This window comes from Thamnophis elegans, chromosome 8, assembly GCF_009769535.1.
Source record: "Thamnophis elegans isolate rThaEle1 chromosome 8, rThaEle1.pri, whole genome shotgun sequence".
In the NCBI taxonomy this organism is placed as follows: Eukaryota; Metazoa; Chordata; class Lepidosauria; order Squamata; family Colubridae; genus Thamnophis; species Thamnophis elegans.
The window spans coordinates 46,585,687-46,603,340 of NC_045548.1; the positions used below are offsets into that span (position 1 = coordinate 46,585,687).

General features: G+C 37.3%; 1 protein-coding gene across 1 annotated transcript; it reads left to right on the forward strand.

Annotated features, from left to right (window-relative positions):
• Positions 1 to 4,367: 4,367 nt before the first annotated feature.
• On the forward strand, positions 4,368 to 12,191 carry GDAP1 (ganglioside induced differentiation associated protein 1). The gene is made up of 6 exons (XM_032223222.1): positions 4,368 to 5,005; positions 5,613 to 5,805; positions 8,887 to 9,060; positions 9,395 to 9,489; positions 9,731 to 9,845; positions 10,096 to 12,191. Exons 1-6 carry the CDS (start codon positions 4,901 to 4,903, stop codon positions 10,476 to 10,478), a joined length of 1,065 nt encoding a protein of 354 aa, XP_032079113.1. The 5' UTR covers positions 4,368 to 4,900; the 3' UTR covers positions 10,479 to 12,191.
• Positions 12,192 to 17,654: the final 5,463 nt, after the last annotated feature.

A 17,654-nucleotide genomic window follows, 5' to 3' on the forward strand; every position in this document is an offset into this window, starting at 1 on the left:
AGGAAAGGCAACGTTTACCATCACTAAAAACTGCCTAAGAAAATTTTGGCCCCTATCATGAAAATGGTTAATGCAGTGTTTTCAACAATTGAATCGGGATCCATCTTGGAAACGAACCAGTTAATATACAGCGCAGCTGTAATAGTCACTAATGAACTAGGCATTAAAATCAAAGTACCTAGTCACACAACAGAAAAAGCATCAAAGCCAAAGTGGAAAATCCGATTAGAACAAAAAGTCAAAAAATTAAGGACAGATGCTAGTAACTTAAAGAACGTGCATGAGCAATGGCTTAAAAACAACAAAACCATAGATCGGCTAATCAGAAGATATAGATTGGATACAAGAAACATCAATGAAGCTGTAGAGATTGTAAAACAGCAGATAACAGCAACAGCTAGAAAAATTGAAAGATATGAGGCACGAATCATCCAATATAAACAAAATCAGCAATTTTGATCAGACTACGGCGTTTTTATCAGAGTCTTAATGTGAATGGTGACACCAAATGTGAAAAACCAGAAAAGCAGGCCACAGTTGAATTCTGGAAATAATTATGGGAAAATGCAAAGGATTACAATAAGGAAGCAAAGTGGATACATGACTTTGAGAAAAGCTTTGGCAACAAACAAATGCAAGTATTAGAAATAACAAATGAGATGGTCAAAAATCGAGTAAAAAGGTAAAGTATTGGACATCACCTGGAAAGGACCAATTACATGGTTTCTGGCTCAAATATCTGACCAGTTTACATGCAATATTGGCCAGGCAACTGAATGAAATTTTACAAAAGGGCCAAATTGATGAATGGTTGACAACTGGAAAAACATACTTGATTCAGAAAGATGCAACTAAAGGAACAACACCTGAAAATTACAGACCAATAACATGCTTACCAACAACCTTCAAATTACTCACAGGCATTATTGCAGATAACATGATGGATTATTTGGAAACAAACAACATCTTGCCAGTAGAGCAAAAAGGCAACAAAAGAAGGAGCAGGGGCACAAAAGATCAGCTCCTGATTGATAAAATGATATTAGAAAATTGTAAGAACAGAAAAATGAACTTGAATATGGTCTGGATTGATTATAAAAAGGCATTTGACTCACTGCCACATAGTTGGATCATAAAATGCTTAGAAACAACTGGCATTAGCAAAAATATTACATCCTTTACTGAAAAGGCGATGAAACAATGGAGAACTGAGTTGGCAGTAGGGAATGAGATCTACGGAATGGTTAATATCAAGCTAGGAATTTTCCAGGGTGATTCACTTTCACCTCTTCTCTTCATCATCACAATGATCCCACTATCAGTAATCTTAAAAAAAAAATGAAATTAGGCTACCAAACAGCCAAAGAAGCTGAAAAAATTTCGCATTTACTATATATGGATGATTTGAAACTCTATGGAAAGTCAGAAATAGAAATCCAATCATTGGCAAACACAGTCCGAGTATTCAGCACCGATATTTCAATGCAGTTTGGCATGGAAAAATGCGCCACTGTATCCATAAAAAGAGGCAAAATCACTGCATGTGAGGGAATTGAAATGCCCAATGGCCAACTAATTAAATGCAACGAAAATGAAGCCTACAAATACTTAGGCATTCTACAGTTGGATAATATCAAGCATGGAGAAGTAAAAACTATTGTCAGACGAGAGTACACCAACAGAGTTAGGAAAATTTTGAAATCTAAATTGAATGGTGGAAATACAATCAAGGCCATAAATACTTGGGCAATACCAGTTATAAGATACACAGCTGGTATAGTTAACTGGACACAAGCTGATTTGGACATTTTGGACCGAAAAACCAGGAAACTAATGACAATGCACTACAGTTTACATCCACGTGGTGATACTGATAGACTATATCTGCCCCGAAAATCAGGTGGCAGAGGATTATTACAAGTGAAGCAAACAGTTGAAGAAGAAAAACATGCACTGGCTGATTATTTAAAAGAAAGTCAAGAACATCTATTAATCGAAGTAAAGAACAAAAAACTACTGAAGGCCCAACAGACGAAACAAGAATACAGAAAACGTGATAAAACCAAGAATGGAGAGTTGGCAGAACAAAGCACTGCATGGCCAATTTCTGGAAAAAATAAAAGATAAAGTGGAAAGTGAACAAACTTGGTTATGGTTAACAACAGGTACATTAAAGAAAGAAACAGAGTCACTAATCCTGGCTGCGCAAGAAGAAGCTATCCGCACAAATGCCATTAAGGCCAAAATCAAAAAATCCTCTGATGATGCCAAATGCAGACTTTGCAAAGAAGCTGATGAAACTGTTGATCACATACTCAGCTGCTGTAAAAAAATCGCGCAGACGGATTATAAATTGCGGCACAATTCAGTAGCACAAATGATCCATTGGAATTTGTGCAAAAATTATAATATTAAAACAGCAACAAACTGGTGGGAACATCAGCCTGAAAAAGTCACCGAAAATCAGATGGTCAAGATCTTGTGGGATTTTCGCATACAAACAGACAAAATACTGGTGCATAATACACCAGACACCACACTGGTTGAGAAAAATAAGGTCACAATCATAGACATCGCAATACCAGGTGATAGCAGGGTCGCGGAGAAGGAACATGAAAAAATCGCAAAATACCAGGACTTAAAAATCGAAATTCAACGACTATGGCACAAACCAGCAATGGTAATTCCAGTGGTAATTGGCACACTGGGTGCTATTCCAAAAGCACTGGAATTACATTTAAAACAGGTAAAAATTGACAAAATCACCATCAGTCAAATGCAAAAAGCCGCACTGCTTGGATCTGCACGCATATTACGAAAATAGGTTACGACGTCCTAGGCCCCTCGGTGGGGCCCGACTAGTAACCAATGCCAAATCCGGCGAAACAACTGGCCGCTGTGATACAATTGTATAATAATAATAATGTTGAATTCAGTCTAAACATCTGGCTGACTGTGCTACCAACCATAATAAGTACCCGCTAAATAAATCCCCAGTCTTAACAATTGTCAACAAAAAAGTTTGGATAGTAGGTGTGGCAATATCCAGAGATAGCAGAATAGAAATGAGATAACTAAACATATTTAGATAACTAAATATGAAGACCTGCAAATAGAATACAATGACTGTAGCAAAAGAAATAAAAGGTAATTCCAATCGTAAAAGATGCTATCCCAAAGCAATTGGAGCATCACTATCAATAGTGTTCACTTTAATACTAACAATATTAACAAAGTTACCATTGGTTAATTGCAAAAGGCAGTTTACTTGGAACAGCTGACACTGTGCTTTAATACCATCAAACAACAACATCTACCTTTCGCAGGTCCTTAGGAAGAACACCATAGGTGGACAAAAATGCCAAATCCAGTCAAACATCAGGCTGACTGTGCAACCAGCCATAATAATAAGAAAATATAAACTCAATGTAACCTTTTACTTGAGGTAATGTATCCTCATTATATTTGGAACTATAGAGACCTCTTGTGGTCATTCAGAGTTAAGTAATTTAATTTGTTAAGAATTTTTCAAGTAGTGTTAATTAGTGATGCTTTTCCATTTATTTTGCTGGGTCATTTATTGACAAAATCCCCTTACTTTTAAGTGACTCCTTTCATTAATTATTCTACAATTTGAAATCTCTCTCTCTCCTCTCCTCTTCTCTCTCTCTCTCTCTCTCTCTCTCTCTCTCTCTCTCTCTCTCTCTTTATTTATTTATTCTGTAAGTCTATTTTTTAAACCAATTAATTTGATTTTTATTTTATTTTATTACATTTATATGCCGCCCTTTTCCCCAAAGGGGACTTAAACATATACTCATGCTAAAATATGACTAAGATGTTCAGGTCTGGCTTTAACCATAAGGGAATAAAAGTGAAAGAAGATTCCCTGGTAAACATCTTAAAGATGAAAAAAAGCTAGAATATACATTTTTAAATACAACAGAAAGTATCACATCTATCATTATGAAACAAACACAGTTAATTACAATGGAATACAATTATGAGCCACTGAAATTCCCAGGAGGTTAATAAAATTATGTAGGAAGGTGAGTTGAACTAAAAGAAAAAAACATGGGAAATACATAACACTCATGTACCTCATACACATTTTGAGGCAGATATTAATATACTATTGAAATGTGAAAACCGGTCAGGTGATCAAACCGGACAGTCTTGGAGGAGATCAACCCTGACTGCTCTTTAGAAGGCCAGATCCTGAAGATGAAACTCAAATACTTTGGCCCCCAAATAAGAAGGAAGGACTCATCGGAGAAGAGCCTAATGCTGGGAACGATTGAGGGCAAAAGAAGAATGGGACGACAGAATCTGGTGGCTGGATGGAAGCAATAGGCATGAGCTTAGATGGACTCCAAAGGATGGTAGAGGACAGGAAGACCTGGAGGAATGTTCTCCATGGAGTCGTGATGGTTTGGACATGACTTCGCAACTAACACAACAACAACAAATTGAAATGTTGAAGGCATATCCATTTGATTCCATTATCCTGCATTATTTAAGTTCAATTTCTTGTCTGAGTTCAACAAAGCTTTATTTTAGTTAAAATAATTAAATGTATCTAGAATATTTATTTATTACAAACTAGAGAAGAAATTCAGGAAGAAGAACATTTTTTCTTGAATCTAGGTAGGTAGCTTAGTTATCTCTGTGTTAATCCTGAATACCCAAGATTCTCAACAGTTTTTTCATTTCATGAAATCCTGTCGGAGGGTGAGGGCAAAACCAGGAAGGCAGCTTCATCTGCTAATAATGAGCATGCTCAGTTTATGGAGCAGACTCAGTAACAGAGAGAGGAGAGAGAGAAAAAAAATCAAATCTCACGGGCAGAATCTCGGAGCAGTGAATTGAGCAGGAAGAAAAACGTGAAGTGGCAGAAGAAATGGAGGAACAGATGGCCGACAAAGCACCCCCAGCTGAAGTGGAGGTCAAGTCAGAGGCTAAACTCATCCTCTATCACTGGACACAGTCCTTCAGTTCCCAAAAAGTGAGTGTCTCATCTGCTAAAAGGAATGTTGTATTTCAGAACCTGGATAGCTCCCCCCACCCATGTAGCCCCCCCCCTTAAAACTGCCTATTTGCCCTGGGGAGACAAAGCATTTGTATTAAAGGCCGCTCTGAGTGGGTGCCTGAGAGAAGAAGGAATCAAAAATAATGAAAAAATGCCATACTCAAGCCAGGAAGCTTCACAAACAGGCCCAGACCCTATTGTTCAATTTTGTGCATTAAGAATGAGAGCTTGGCTAATCCAAGATAAAGGAATGAAAAATAGGCAATAACAAAACCAAGTGACATCAATTTATATTACAGGGAAAAAGTGTCATATGAACAGCTGATATTTAATATGCACATTAAATCGTTCCTGCAGGTTTCTTATTGTTTCTCTGGAATAGCAGCATGTTTTATTCAGCTATTTATTATCATAATCTCCCAATGTCCATAGCAAATATCCCAGGGCCAAGTTCGATATGGCACTTGGAGATTCCATGGCCAGGTTTGGCTTTGAATCCATACAATATGTGATAAACTGCATGCTTTTAAAAAAAATTGGATACCCATAATCTTGAACGGGAAAGCTCATCCGTTTGTTTCAGGTACGACTGGTGATTGCTGAAAAGGGGTTGAAATGTGAAGAGCATGATGTAAGCCTTCCACTGAGTGAACATAATGAGCCTTGGTTTATGCGTTTAAATGCATCAGGAGAAGTCCCTGTGCTCATTCACAAAGAGAACATAATTTGTGATGCAACTCAGATTATTGACTACCTTGAAGATACTTTTGTGAATGGTAATAAGATATTTATATTTGTTTTAAAAAAAGCCTTAATGTGTGTATCTCATTTCATATGTGTAGGGAGATTCTCATTCATCCAAGCCATTGTTGTCCCAAAGGTGCTTTTTAAAGAGACTTCCTTGTTCTTTCACCTCTCATCCAAGAAGCTTCTTCAACTCTGACAGGATGATGGGGGAATGGAAGGATTTATATTTCTTGCAGACAGCTGGTCATTTACATTCTTTTAGAGAATCCTTGTGGCCTCAACTGCTCTCAAAAAGAATCCAAACGACCAGCTGTCACATAGGAATATAAATCTTTCCCTTCCCCACCATCCAGTCAGAACTGAATAAGCTTCTTGGATAAGAAGCAAAACATATTCAAAGAAAAACAAGAAAAATCCATTTACCTCTTGAAAAAGCATCTTTGGGACATCTTATTTCATAGAAATTTATTTATGTACTAAATGATTATTTATACTATGCATTTTATATTTTGTATCTTATTTGTACACCACCAGGGTCCTTCTGTGAAGGAGATGAGTGGTAAGTAAATAAATGTGATAAATAAATTGTAGTTTGAGAACGTTTTCATGAGGGAGACATAATTTTAAGCTTTATTATTGCAAGGCATAGAAAAGACACTTGGAGTGGAATATAGACACATATAAATCTTTTTATCAGCAACCTTTCTGTAGAGAAACAGGAATTTACCTTGTCCAGTATTATCTTCCTTAATTGGCAATGGCTATCTGGGAAGCTAGAGGATTTCTTTATTTCTTACACGATCCTGTTAACTAAAATCATATCAAGAATATTTACAGGTATTCAACAGGGTGGAGTTAGATGATAACATATAGAATAGTATGGAATCCTATAAAATATATTCCTTGCACCTGAGCAGAAATCTGCCAGCTATACCTTGTGGAGACAGGCATCCAAGTACAAACAAACAAAATTATCCGGATTTGATTGAGACAGACTCTTGAAAGGATACCATAACTTGCAGTGATGGGATTCAAATAATTTAACAACTGGTTCACCGAGGGTCAGATTCGCCTTCATGGGAGGCATGGCCCATCCCCATACTCCAGCTCTGCCGCATATGTGGTATAAAGCCTCCCGCGACGGCCAACCTGATTCTACTGTGTTTCCCTGAAAATAAGACAGGGTCTTATTTTCTTTTTACCCACAAAATATGACTTGGGCCTTAATATGAGGGGAGGGTTTATTGTTTTGGGGTTGCTGGGCGGCTGCTCTCTTGCGTCCTGGCCAAAGAGCCAGGCACAGCCTCATGGGTGAATGGCTGTGTTGCGCTGTTGCAGCAGTGCAACACAGCAGCCATGAAGCAACCACGCTCATGAGCAGCCACCCGGCAAATCCCCTTTCTAGCCATGCACAGCGCCATTCACTGACCTAGGGGTATCACCAAGCTGCATGAGCGCCTATTCGCCGCCGCCCAGCTCCCACGGCTTGGCGCTTTCAAAATGCCAGTGAATGGCGCTCTGCATGGCTGGAGAGTGGCTGTTCTGCTCTCGCTCACACGCCTCCCAGCCTCACAATGCCCTGGCCCAGCTCTCCCCACAGAGCCAGGGCATCTTTGCTGCTGCCGCATGGCTTTTTCTGCGGCTTCCAAACTGAGTCTTCTGGCAGTGGCTGCTCTGGGTGTACGCTCTATGGTTGTACGCTCTGATGGCAGCTGGCCCACAACCATAAAGCCTACACCCAGAGTGTCCACTGCCAGAAGACTCAGTTTGGAAGCCACAGAAAAAGCCATGTGGCGGCATGATGCTCTGGCGCTGCAGGGAGACTGGGCCAGGGCATCGTGAGGCTGGGATGTGCGTGAGCAGGAGTAGAACAGCCACTCGTGCAACCCCCCTCTCCAGCCATGTAGAGCACCATTCACTGGCATTTTGAAGGCGCCAAGCCACGGGAGCCAGGCGGTGGGGAACAGGCGCTTACGTGGCTTGGTGATACTTCTAGGTCAGTGAATAGTGCTATGCCCGGCTGGAAAGGGGGTTTGGCGGGTGGCTGCTCATGAGCATGGTCGCTTCATGGCTGCTGTGTTGTGCTGCTGCGACAGCATAACACAGACATTTGCCCATGAGGCTGTGCCCGGCTCTTTGGGATCCCGCTTGCAAGATAGCAGCCGCCCGGCAGCTGGGCACAGAGCCACTCACCAACCTAGCGGTATCCCAAAGGTGCCAATCAACACCTTTGCCTTCCCCCCCGGTTCCTGCGGCTTGGCACCTTCAGGATACCGCTAGGTCAGTGATGGTGCTCTGCCTGGCCGGGGAGGGTGTCCAGGGGGCTTATTTTGGGTGGGTGGGGGCTTATATTTTTGCCCACTCGAAAAATGTGGCAAGGCTTTAATTTCAGGACATGTTGTATTTTCGGGGAAACACGATAGGAAAATTGGTTAAATTACCACCACCCCAAGCTATCAAAGTAGATCCTGGGTGCTGTGTTGCAATGGAGAAATGGGAAAAGAAGGGAAGGAGGAGAAGCAGGGAGAAGAAAGAGTGAAAGCAGCCTCCTTCCCTTGGGGCTGCCAGTCTGTTGCTCATTTCCCCATTGCAGTGCAGCCCCACCCACCACCACCCAGATGCCCTGGCTTCCCACAAGCATTTCTTTGCCTACCTGATTTCCAACTCTATTGCATTTCTCCATCATGTTTCTTGCTGCATCCTGCCTGCTCCTTCTCGGTCAGAGCTGGAATGCCACTGTGTTTAAGTGCTGATAGATGCCAGCCTTCTCACATGTGGGCCTGGGCCTGATATTGGGCCTGTTTCAGTGCCTGGTGCCCAGATGCCCTCGCTTCCCCCAAGCATTTCTTTGCCTACCTGATTTCCAGCTCCGTCGTGTTTCTCGCTATTGTATGCAGGGAAAGAAGTTTGTGGGGCTAAAAAAAAAGTTCAATCAATCAATTTCAACTTCACGAGATCTTTTCATCCACAATCAGATCATATTCGAAATCTCTTTTATTTTTCACTTTCAGATCTAAGGGTTAAAGTGAGTGAGAGGTTATGAATATCTAAACCAACCTCATTTTATTTATTTTTTGCTAACTTTCATCTATGGATATTCTTCTCTGTAGAAAAGACTCCAAAATTAATGCCAGAAGAAGGAAGTATGTATTATCCAAGGGTCCAACACTACAGAGAACTCCTAGATTCCTTGCCTATGGATGCATACACACATGGCTGCATTTTACATCCTGAATTAGCAGTAGACTCCATGATTCCTGCGTATGCCACGACCAGAATTCGCAGTATGTACAAGAATTTTACATGTACTAGTCATCTGTGCTGTTCAAATTCATTTTAATTTTCTAATTTAAATGATTTTATCAAATTTATATTTATTAAAAATCAACTTATCAGCCTGGTGAAATAAGCAACATATGGTGTTTTTAAAAAACCATTTTAGTTGACTTTCAGGATTAATTCTGCATTACAGATGAGGTTTCACTGAACTGTTCACCCAGGATATTGTAAATCCATACATTTTTACCAAGTAAAATATTTTAACATGATAAACGTTACTTAATTTATTTGACAGTTTGATGTTTAATAACCTTAACTGCTTAATTGCTGTTTTGCAAGGCCAAATAGGTAATACTGAATCTGAATTAAAGAAACTTGCTGAAGAAAATCCAGATCTGCAAGAAGCATATATAGCAAAGCAGAAACGACTCAAAGTAAGAACAGAATATGTATAATTAATTAAAATGGATCTAGGATTGCTCAGAATATTATATTAATGTGAAATGGCAAATATTGCATTCTTTTCTGCTTGAAATAATTCCATTTTAAAAGAGATTATATACATGTATTTTGTGTCATTTAGTAGTCTTAAAATTGCTTGCTAAGATTCACAATATTCAAGAGAACTTATCATTTTTTTTGCAAGCTAATATGCAATCTATTTATTTCCTGTAGTCTAAATTGATGGACCATGATAACATAAAATACTTACAGAAAATACTAGATGAATTGGAAAAAGTTTTGGATCAGGTTGAAACTGAGTTGCAAAGGAGAAATGAAGAAACACCAGGTAGAATATTATTTGCAGTCAATTCTGTCTCATTTCTTTAGATTCTGCAATGTTGAATAATCACTTAGTAATCCCTAGACTGTTTCAAGTCAAGTAATGCTCCAATTTGCCAAACCATTGCAACAAATAATCTAGAACTAATGGTTACACACATTTAATAAGAATATTAATTTCATGCAATAGAGGGATCTTTGCATCATATTGCATTTTATTAGTCTCTAATTATTTATGCCTTTATTTTTGATATCAGAAAATGGACATCAGCCTTGGCTCTGTGGAGAATTCTTTAGCTTGGCTGACGTATCCCTTGCTGTAACACTCCATCGGCTGAAGTTCATTGGACTAGCAAGGAGAAGCTGGGGCAACGGAAAGCGGCCTAACTTGGAAGCCTATTATGAGCGTGTCTTGAAGAGACAACCATTTCATAAGGTTTTGGGACATGTCAACAACATACTAATCTCAGCAGTTCTTCCAACAGCATTTCGAGTAGCAAAGAAGAGGGCACCCAAAGTGTTTGGCACAACTCTCCTGGCTGGCTTTTTAGCAGGAATAGCATATTTTGCATTTATGTTTGCTCGGAAGAGGTTTGCTAACTTGCTATTATCAATAAGAGGAAGGCAGAGTTATCTGTAGATGCTTCCTTGCTAGATCGGAATCGGAGTACTTTATTTTCCAAAGAGGCTGATTTGAAGAATAATGGTCCAAAATATTGTCTTCTATTATTAGGCCTTTTTCTGATTGTAGAGATACATTAGTAATATAAAAGAATCTTGCAAATTTAAGACAAAAACACAATGATTAATTTCAAACATCTTGCTAAGCTATCATATGTTCAATATGATTTTTATTTAGTGTAATACATCCACCAGCCACTATGGTTCATAAACTATTGTTGAGGGGTTCCCAGTTGTAACCAATGTTTCAGTAACCTATGAGTAAAAATACCCCACAATTAGCTCAATGTATGAAACAGCCAGTAGCTGGTTGTGGAATTGAGGAACAATATTTTTCATGCTTCATGCTGCCTTTATTTTTTTATTTTTTTATAATATATTTATTAATTTTCAATATCAAACTTTAAAATAAAAATTAACAAAAAAAGGGAAAGGGAATTAAACTAAAATTAAGTGACAAAAATATATCAAACAAATTTATAAGAAAAATGACCTCTATCTTTCTTTTGGTACAGTGATAATAATAATACAACCACCTTTTTCTTAGTTTAAATAAATAGCACCAATATCCAAAACACCTTAAAATACTAATAATCAACTTACTAAAATCCCCAATATGCACAAAATATTCTTCTCTTAGTTTTATCTAAGAAGTAGTAAATTATTAAATAGAGATCTCTCTGTTTAAAAAGCTGCATTATTTATCTAGTCAAACCCAGTCTAATCTTCGGATCTCAAAGTCAAAAGTTGATTTTTTTCGTTATTCTAGAAGAAAACTAATAATGGTCTCCAAGTCATAAGAAATTTAGTCAAATCATGCCACCTTTCTTTACCTACAGAAGAATTTATCTGGAGAACAGGGCTAGGCGTCTGAGCAGGATGGGATGAAGGGTGCAGAGTTGTGGGTTAAAGATGGATTTATCCAAAACTGGATAGATAAAATTTTCTGTGCAGAGCCCTTCATATAATTTTGATTAAATCCCGCCCCATCACATCACTCTGCATATTATCTCTTTATGTTAAGGTGAGTCCCTACCCCTTCATTTTTCCTATACTTACTTAGTTACTTACTTACTTACTTACTTACTTACTTAATTTATTTATTTAGCCATCTTACCAATAAACAAACTCTAGGTGACTTACAAATGATAAAAAAGATAAATACAGAAACAATTACAATTTAAAATGCCACAAAAAGTTATATCATTTATAAAAGTCATAATATTGAGTCATTATATCTTACCAGTGAATTTGTTAGTAAGCAATGGAAGTTTATACCTGTTATTTTAATAGATTGTTGTACTGCGATTGGCTCATAAGGCAAGTCCATTAAATGTTGGCTGACACAGTGACACATGCTTCAATTACAGCCTTAAAAATAAATGATTAGATAGATATTTGATACATAGCAGGTAGGATTTCAAGGCACAAATTAAAGTTATGCCTATGTTTTTGTGATTTGGAAACATTTATGCACATTAGTGATCTATAATCTATTCATTTTGAAGCAGTGTGCATTTTATACTGGATTTTGTGCAGATAATATATTGGTAATTTTTTTCCTTAACATAAACATATGTTTCGTGCTAGTGTATTAATGCCATCTTTGATGTACTTCAGAAAATATCTCTTTCACAAATACAGTTTCTTCAGAATAAACATGAGCACAGTGTTTTGACTTTCATGCTTTTTTCAAAAAAGTAATTAAAATTGGTTAAGCAAACATTAACTTAATTGTTAAACACAACTATGATAGAATCTTGAATTTCCATCATATGCCATGATGGTTGCAAATCATCATGAAATCGACCCGATTTTATGATCTTTATTTGTTCAGTTGTTAAGTGAATGCAACAGATGTAAAGTTGTAAAGTGAGTGTTGCAGTGGTAAAACAAACACATTGTTTGCAGTGGGCATTTTTTTGCCAGAGACTGGGAGTAGATGTTGATTTCCAGCAAAATATTGCAGAAGTGGTATAGGCTTTCCTGCCTAAACAGGAAGTTGGACTAGAAGACATACAAGATTCATTCCAGCTCTGTTATTCTATTCTATTCCATTCTATTCCTGTGACCTTGGGATATTGCAAATGGCTATTTATGTGTCCTGGTGACAATGAAGTGGTGGTGATAATCAGAACTTTGTCTCTGGGCCCCAAGTAACCTTTGGGGGCAGGTCCCTCATAACTTTGAGTGGTCTTTAAGCAACTGGTCATTAGTTGAGGACTACCATTATATCGCAGTGTGAGACATTGTGCACAAATGTCAAGAGGAGTCTTCCCATCTATCTTTCCCTTTATCCAGTATTGCAAGCCCAGTTGCACTAGTTTTATCCTAACCAAAAGCATTATTATGGCATCAGTCTATTTACTAATTTTGACAATACTATATGTGTTTATTCACTATATGTGTTAATTCAGAAACAAGCCCTCTGAAGCCACTGAGAATAAGCCTCAAGTCAGAGGATAGTTTTACCTTCATAACATATACTGCTTCACAGTGCTTTACAGCCCTTTCTAAGCAGTTTACAGAATCAGCATATTGCTCCCAACAATCTGGGTCCTCATTTTACCAAGGTCAAAAGCACGGAAGGCTGAGTCAACCTTGAGCCTGTCAGGATTGAACTGCTGGCAGTCAGCAGAATTAGCCTGCAATATTGTATTCTATCCACTGCACCACTATGGATACGAGACCAAGGAATTTCCTAGGTGATGAAGGATTTGAATTAAGTATTTCCATATCTAAGTTAGGTCTTTTGTTCCAATATGAACATTTCTCAATCTTTCTTAACTCTGTTTCATTTATATTTGGTGATTCCCACCATCTATAGAGAAAATTAATTTTTCATAAACTCAAACTCTTATCCCTAGATCCCCAAATTTCCATTTATTTTAGACTCATCAGAAAAGGGATTAAGATCTGCTTATTATTTTTTGTGTTGCAACACATATCCAAAGAGAATCCCCTTTGGTGAAGCATTCTGATAAGGTCTCAGGTATTTATTTATTTCGACAAGTCTGTTGCAAAGATTATGAATCTTTCCATTGTAGGTAACAATGGCAGGAGGAAGGATAAATGGACACTGAGGTCTGTTTGTTTACCAGTGTTTTAAATCTTGTTCTGATGCCTAGGATAGAACATCTTGGATAGGCAAGACATCATATTCTTTTCTGATATTCCAACTGATTTTTATCCATTTGGAAAATCGTTTATTAGTTTTTAGTTATTGATGAGCAAACAATAATCCTTCATGCACCTTGAAGATTATTCACGTCACTGAAGAAAAAAACAACATCTCACCATTTGGGAAGCACAGCTCTTTACCATATCATATTGTTTCTCAGTATAATCACCATGGAATGCTGGCTAAAGAACCATCTGTTTCAATATCATTCTACTATCAAAGTGGGCTTGGATACTTGGATCAGGTCTGCATTTTCATGTGAATATATCTATTGCAGCCAGTGGCTTAAGGTCTGTTTCTTCAGAAATGCTAGAGCTGAATCTTATAAAACACTGGCATGGACTTCTAATTGTAGTACAATATATTTAAATCAGCTGAAACAGACCATAATATATCATTATAGTTTGGGTCCCCAAAGAACGTTTTGGAGACCCAAACTATAAAGTCATTGCAAAAGGTTTGAATTTGTCTTACTTTGACACATTTTTCAATTAAATACAATGTTTTCCAGGACTACTTTTCCCCACTGAAGAATTTTTGAATGTTGTTGTTAACCACATCTGATATAAAGTTATAGTAAATGGTTTTATGTTTTTGAAGTTTTGGGGTTTGTGCAATATGGGCTTTGTGTTTCTAAAAGGGTTTGGATGATTCCCTACTTGTGAATGGAGCCAAACTTTCTCTAGGGTCATTATCTCATTATCTCTATCTGGCAGGAATGTGGAATGAGTCTCAGGCAGGTTTCTTTGTTATCAGAAAGAAAGAAAAACAATACATCAATTTAGGGCTAGAAGGCTACTTGGAGGTCATCTAGTCCAACCCCCCTGCTGCAGGAGGAAACCTTACATTGTATGGATTATTTTGGTCCCTTTAACAGAGAGGAAAATTGCCAGAAAGGAGGAGTTTACTAGGACAAGGCTGCCATGCAGAGGAAGGCAGAGATAGTCCTTGATTTATGACTATAATTGAGCCCAAAATTTTGGTTGCTAACAAGAGCATTGTTAAGTGAGCTTCACCACATTTTACCCAATCCATGACATCTTCTGGTGAGTTACATCAAGTTGGCCACTAACATCCAGTCACATGACTGCCAAGCCACTACTACCTGGTCACATGACTGCCAAGTCGCTCCTACCTGGTCACATGATTTCTGAGCCACTCCCACCCTGGTCACATGACCACCGAGTCACTCCCACAAAACAGGTCACACCTATAGAATAGGTTCTAAAATTTTTTGAAACCCACCATTGAGTAAAGACAATGAATTAAAATACATTATGTTATATCATGTTTTTTTTTCTGAGACTAGATCTTCGGATGGGACGAAGTTAAATTTATAAAAATTATATATAAAAATATAGTCAAGCTTAAGAAACATATACTATTGCATGGGTTTGTTATATAAAAATAGAAATGCTAAATTCCAAATCCTTATTCATTTTTCATGGAGCTCAAATGTTTTAAAAGTTATGGCTTGATAGAGAATGAATCAAAATTTCTGAAGAAAGTAAGTAGACAAAATTTGGCCAATGGTTAGATATAAACATACATTACCTTTAGTTTCATGACAGAAGAAAGTTGATAATGAACAAATAGACTTACCTCTGTAACAGCTTCTATTGAAGGTTGGCCATCCACCCCCCAAGATTTTAGATGAATTTTCTTACCAATGGAAAATATATATTGAAGCTAACATGATAATTTACTTGCAAAAATGGCAAATTAGTGTGTGATACTTTTAATTTTTCAATAGAAAGTTACTCTATTCGCTCCTTGAACTGTAATAAGAAACATACTTTTAAAGCTTAGAAAACAATGCTTTTTGGGTTTAGTAGGTAGTAGAAAACAGATGAAAATAATTTAACTTCATGACCCAGATATTCTGGCAATACTAACATATTGGACATGCTCTGTTTACCACAGATTTTAATTTAACCAAACAATACTGATTATGTACTGGCATCATCTCTATTCTCCAGTACTAAGCAGATTTAGATGGAAAAATCCCAGTTCTCAGCAAAGGTTACTTCCAGGTAAGAGTAGAATTAGAACTTTGCTTTGGCATTGTTGCTCATCTACTTCAGTCATATTTAATATTCAACAATGGGAGACCAAAATTGGAGAACATATAGCAAAGAAAAAAATGACTGTATTGTTCCTTACAGACATTCATCTACATTCAGAGCATCACACACCAAAGCAGGCTTACATATTGGCAATATGTTTTTTTTAAAAAAACAAGAGATTAATTAAAATATCAGATAAAATGATTTTAAATAAATATAAACAACAGTGTTCAATATTTCAAGAAAACGGGAAATGCTTAAGTAGTGATTAGTGACTAGGGATGGTGAAGGGAATGTGCTATCAAAAGTTCTTCCTTTCCTTGTTTTTTATATTTTACATTTTGCTTTGTGTCAGCATTTAATTTTTATATATCTAAATTATTTTTGTTATCAGCTTGAATAATGCAAAATCATTTATAATAAAACACTGTGTGTGTGTGTGTGTGTGTGTGTGTGTATTCACAAATTCTGAAACTGGATAGCTGCAATGATGCATATGCTTGATTAAGGATTCTGTAATCTACCATTAAAACATAATCTGCTCTAACCATGATGAAACTAGAATATGTTATTAACTGATAGTTCAAAAAAAAATAAGCATGCCATTCTTTATCCGCACTGCTTTTTAAAAATGTACAGCACCACTTTCTCTTTGATTAAAGTTAATGCTTTCCTAAATAGTACGATCTACAATGAAAATGTCTTTGGATACATGATGGTGATTGATTTACCACGATACAGCTGTTATTCTTTGGGATACTGTATAGGAAATTATCCACCAAATGACCACCAGATGGCAGTATTTTCCCAAGGCTACATGTTAAAGAAAAAAAAATAACTCTAGTTTTCCAGTTTTTAAAATTTTATTTTAAATATTACCCATTGGCATTTCTAAATGTTCTACCTAGTATATGAAAAAGCATATGGGAAAAGTGGAACCTCAAAGAAATGTATTTCATGCATGCATAAAGAAGGCAAAGTTACTCCATTTTGATGACAACAGTGTGAAAGGGATCGGGCATTATCTTCTCAGGGGAATTTTTTAGCTTCCTGGTATCTGGATTTCAGCTCTGGATTTCTTTTTTTTAAAGTTTTTTATTTTTAGACAAACAAAGACGAACAACACATGAAACATAAAACCATTATCAATTACATATACATATAGTATGTTGTTTGGTTACAAACATTTGTGCATCACCGCTTTCAATTATATATAAAATCACCCATCCAGATTTAGAAATCGCTCTGGATTTCTAAAATAGTCTCCCATTCAAGTTCTTACCAGGCTCAACCAGCTTATCTTTGAAGATCAGATGAAATTGTGCAAGCATATCCATTGCATGCCTATAGCCACCTGAATAATCTGACAGGATAGTGATATTAAAAGATAGCAATTGCACTTAGATTTATATACTACTTCACATTACTTTACAGCCCTCTTGAAGTCGTTTACAGAATCAACATATTGCCCCCACAATCTGGGTCTTCATTTTATCCACCTCGGAAGGCTGGAAGCTGAGTCTACCTTGAGTCAATGAGAATCGAACTGCTGGCAGTCAGCAGAATTAGTCTGAAATACTGCATTTTAACCACTGCGAAACCACAGCTCTTTACTGGGTACATTTATTGATAAGAAACACACAGAATAAGGGTGTCAAACTCCAGGCCCACGGGCTGGGTGTGGTCCGTGAGGTGCCTGTGGAGCCGCCCTGGAAATAGCAAAGGACTGGCCCACGATGTCTCTACCAGTGAAAATGAACTCTTGTGCTACACTTTAAGAAAATTAGGAAGAGTCAAGTCTGAGATACTTTCTCAAACTGCATTTCTGCCTTGGACTCAAATTTCTTTCATCTGACTGTTGTCTTAGTTGCGATTGTTCCTCCAGTTT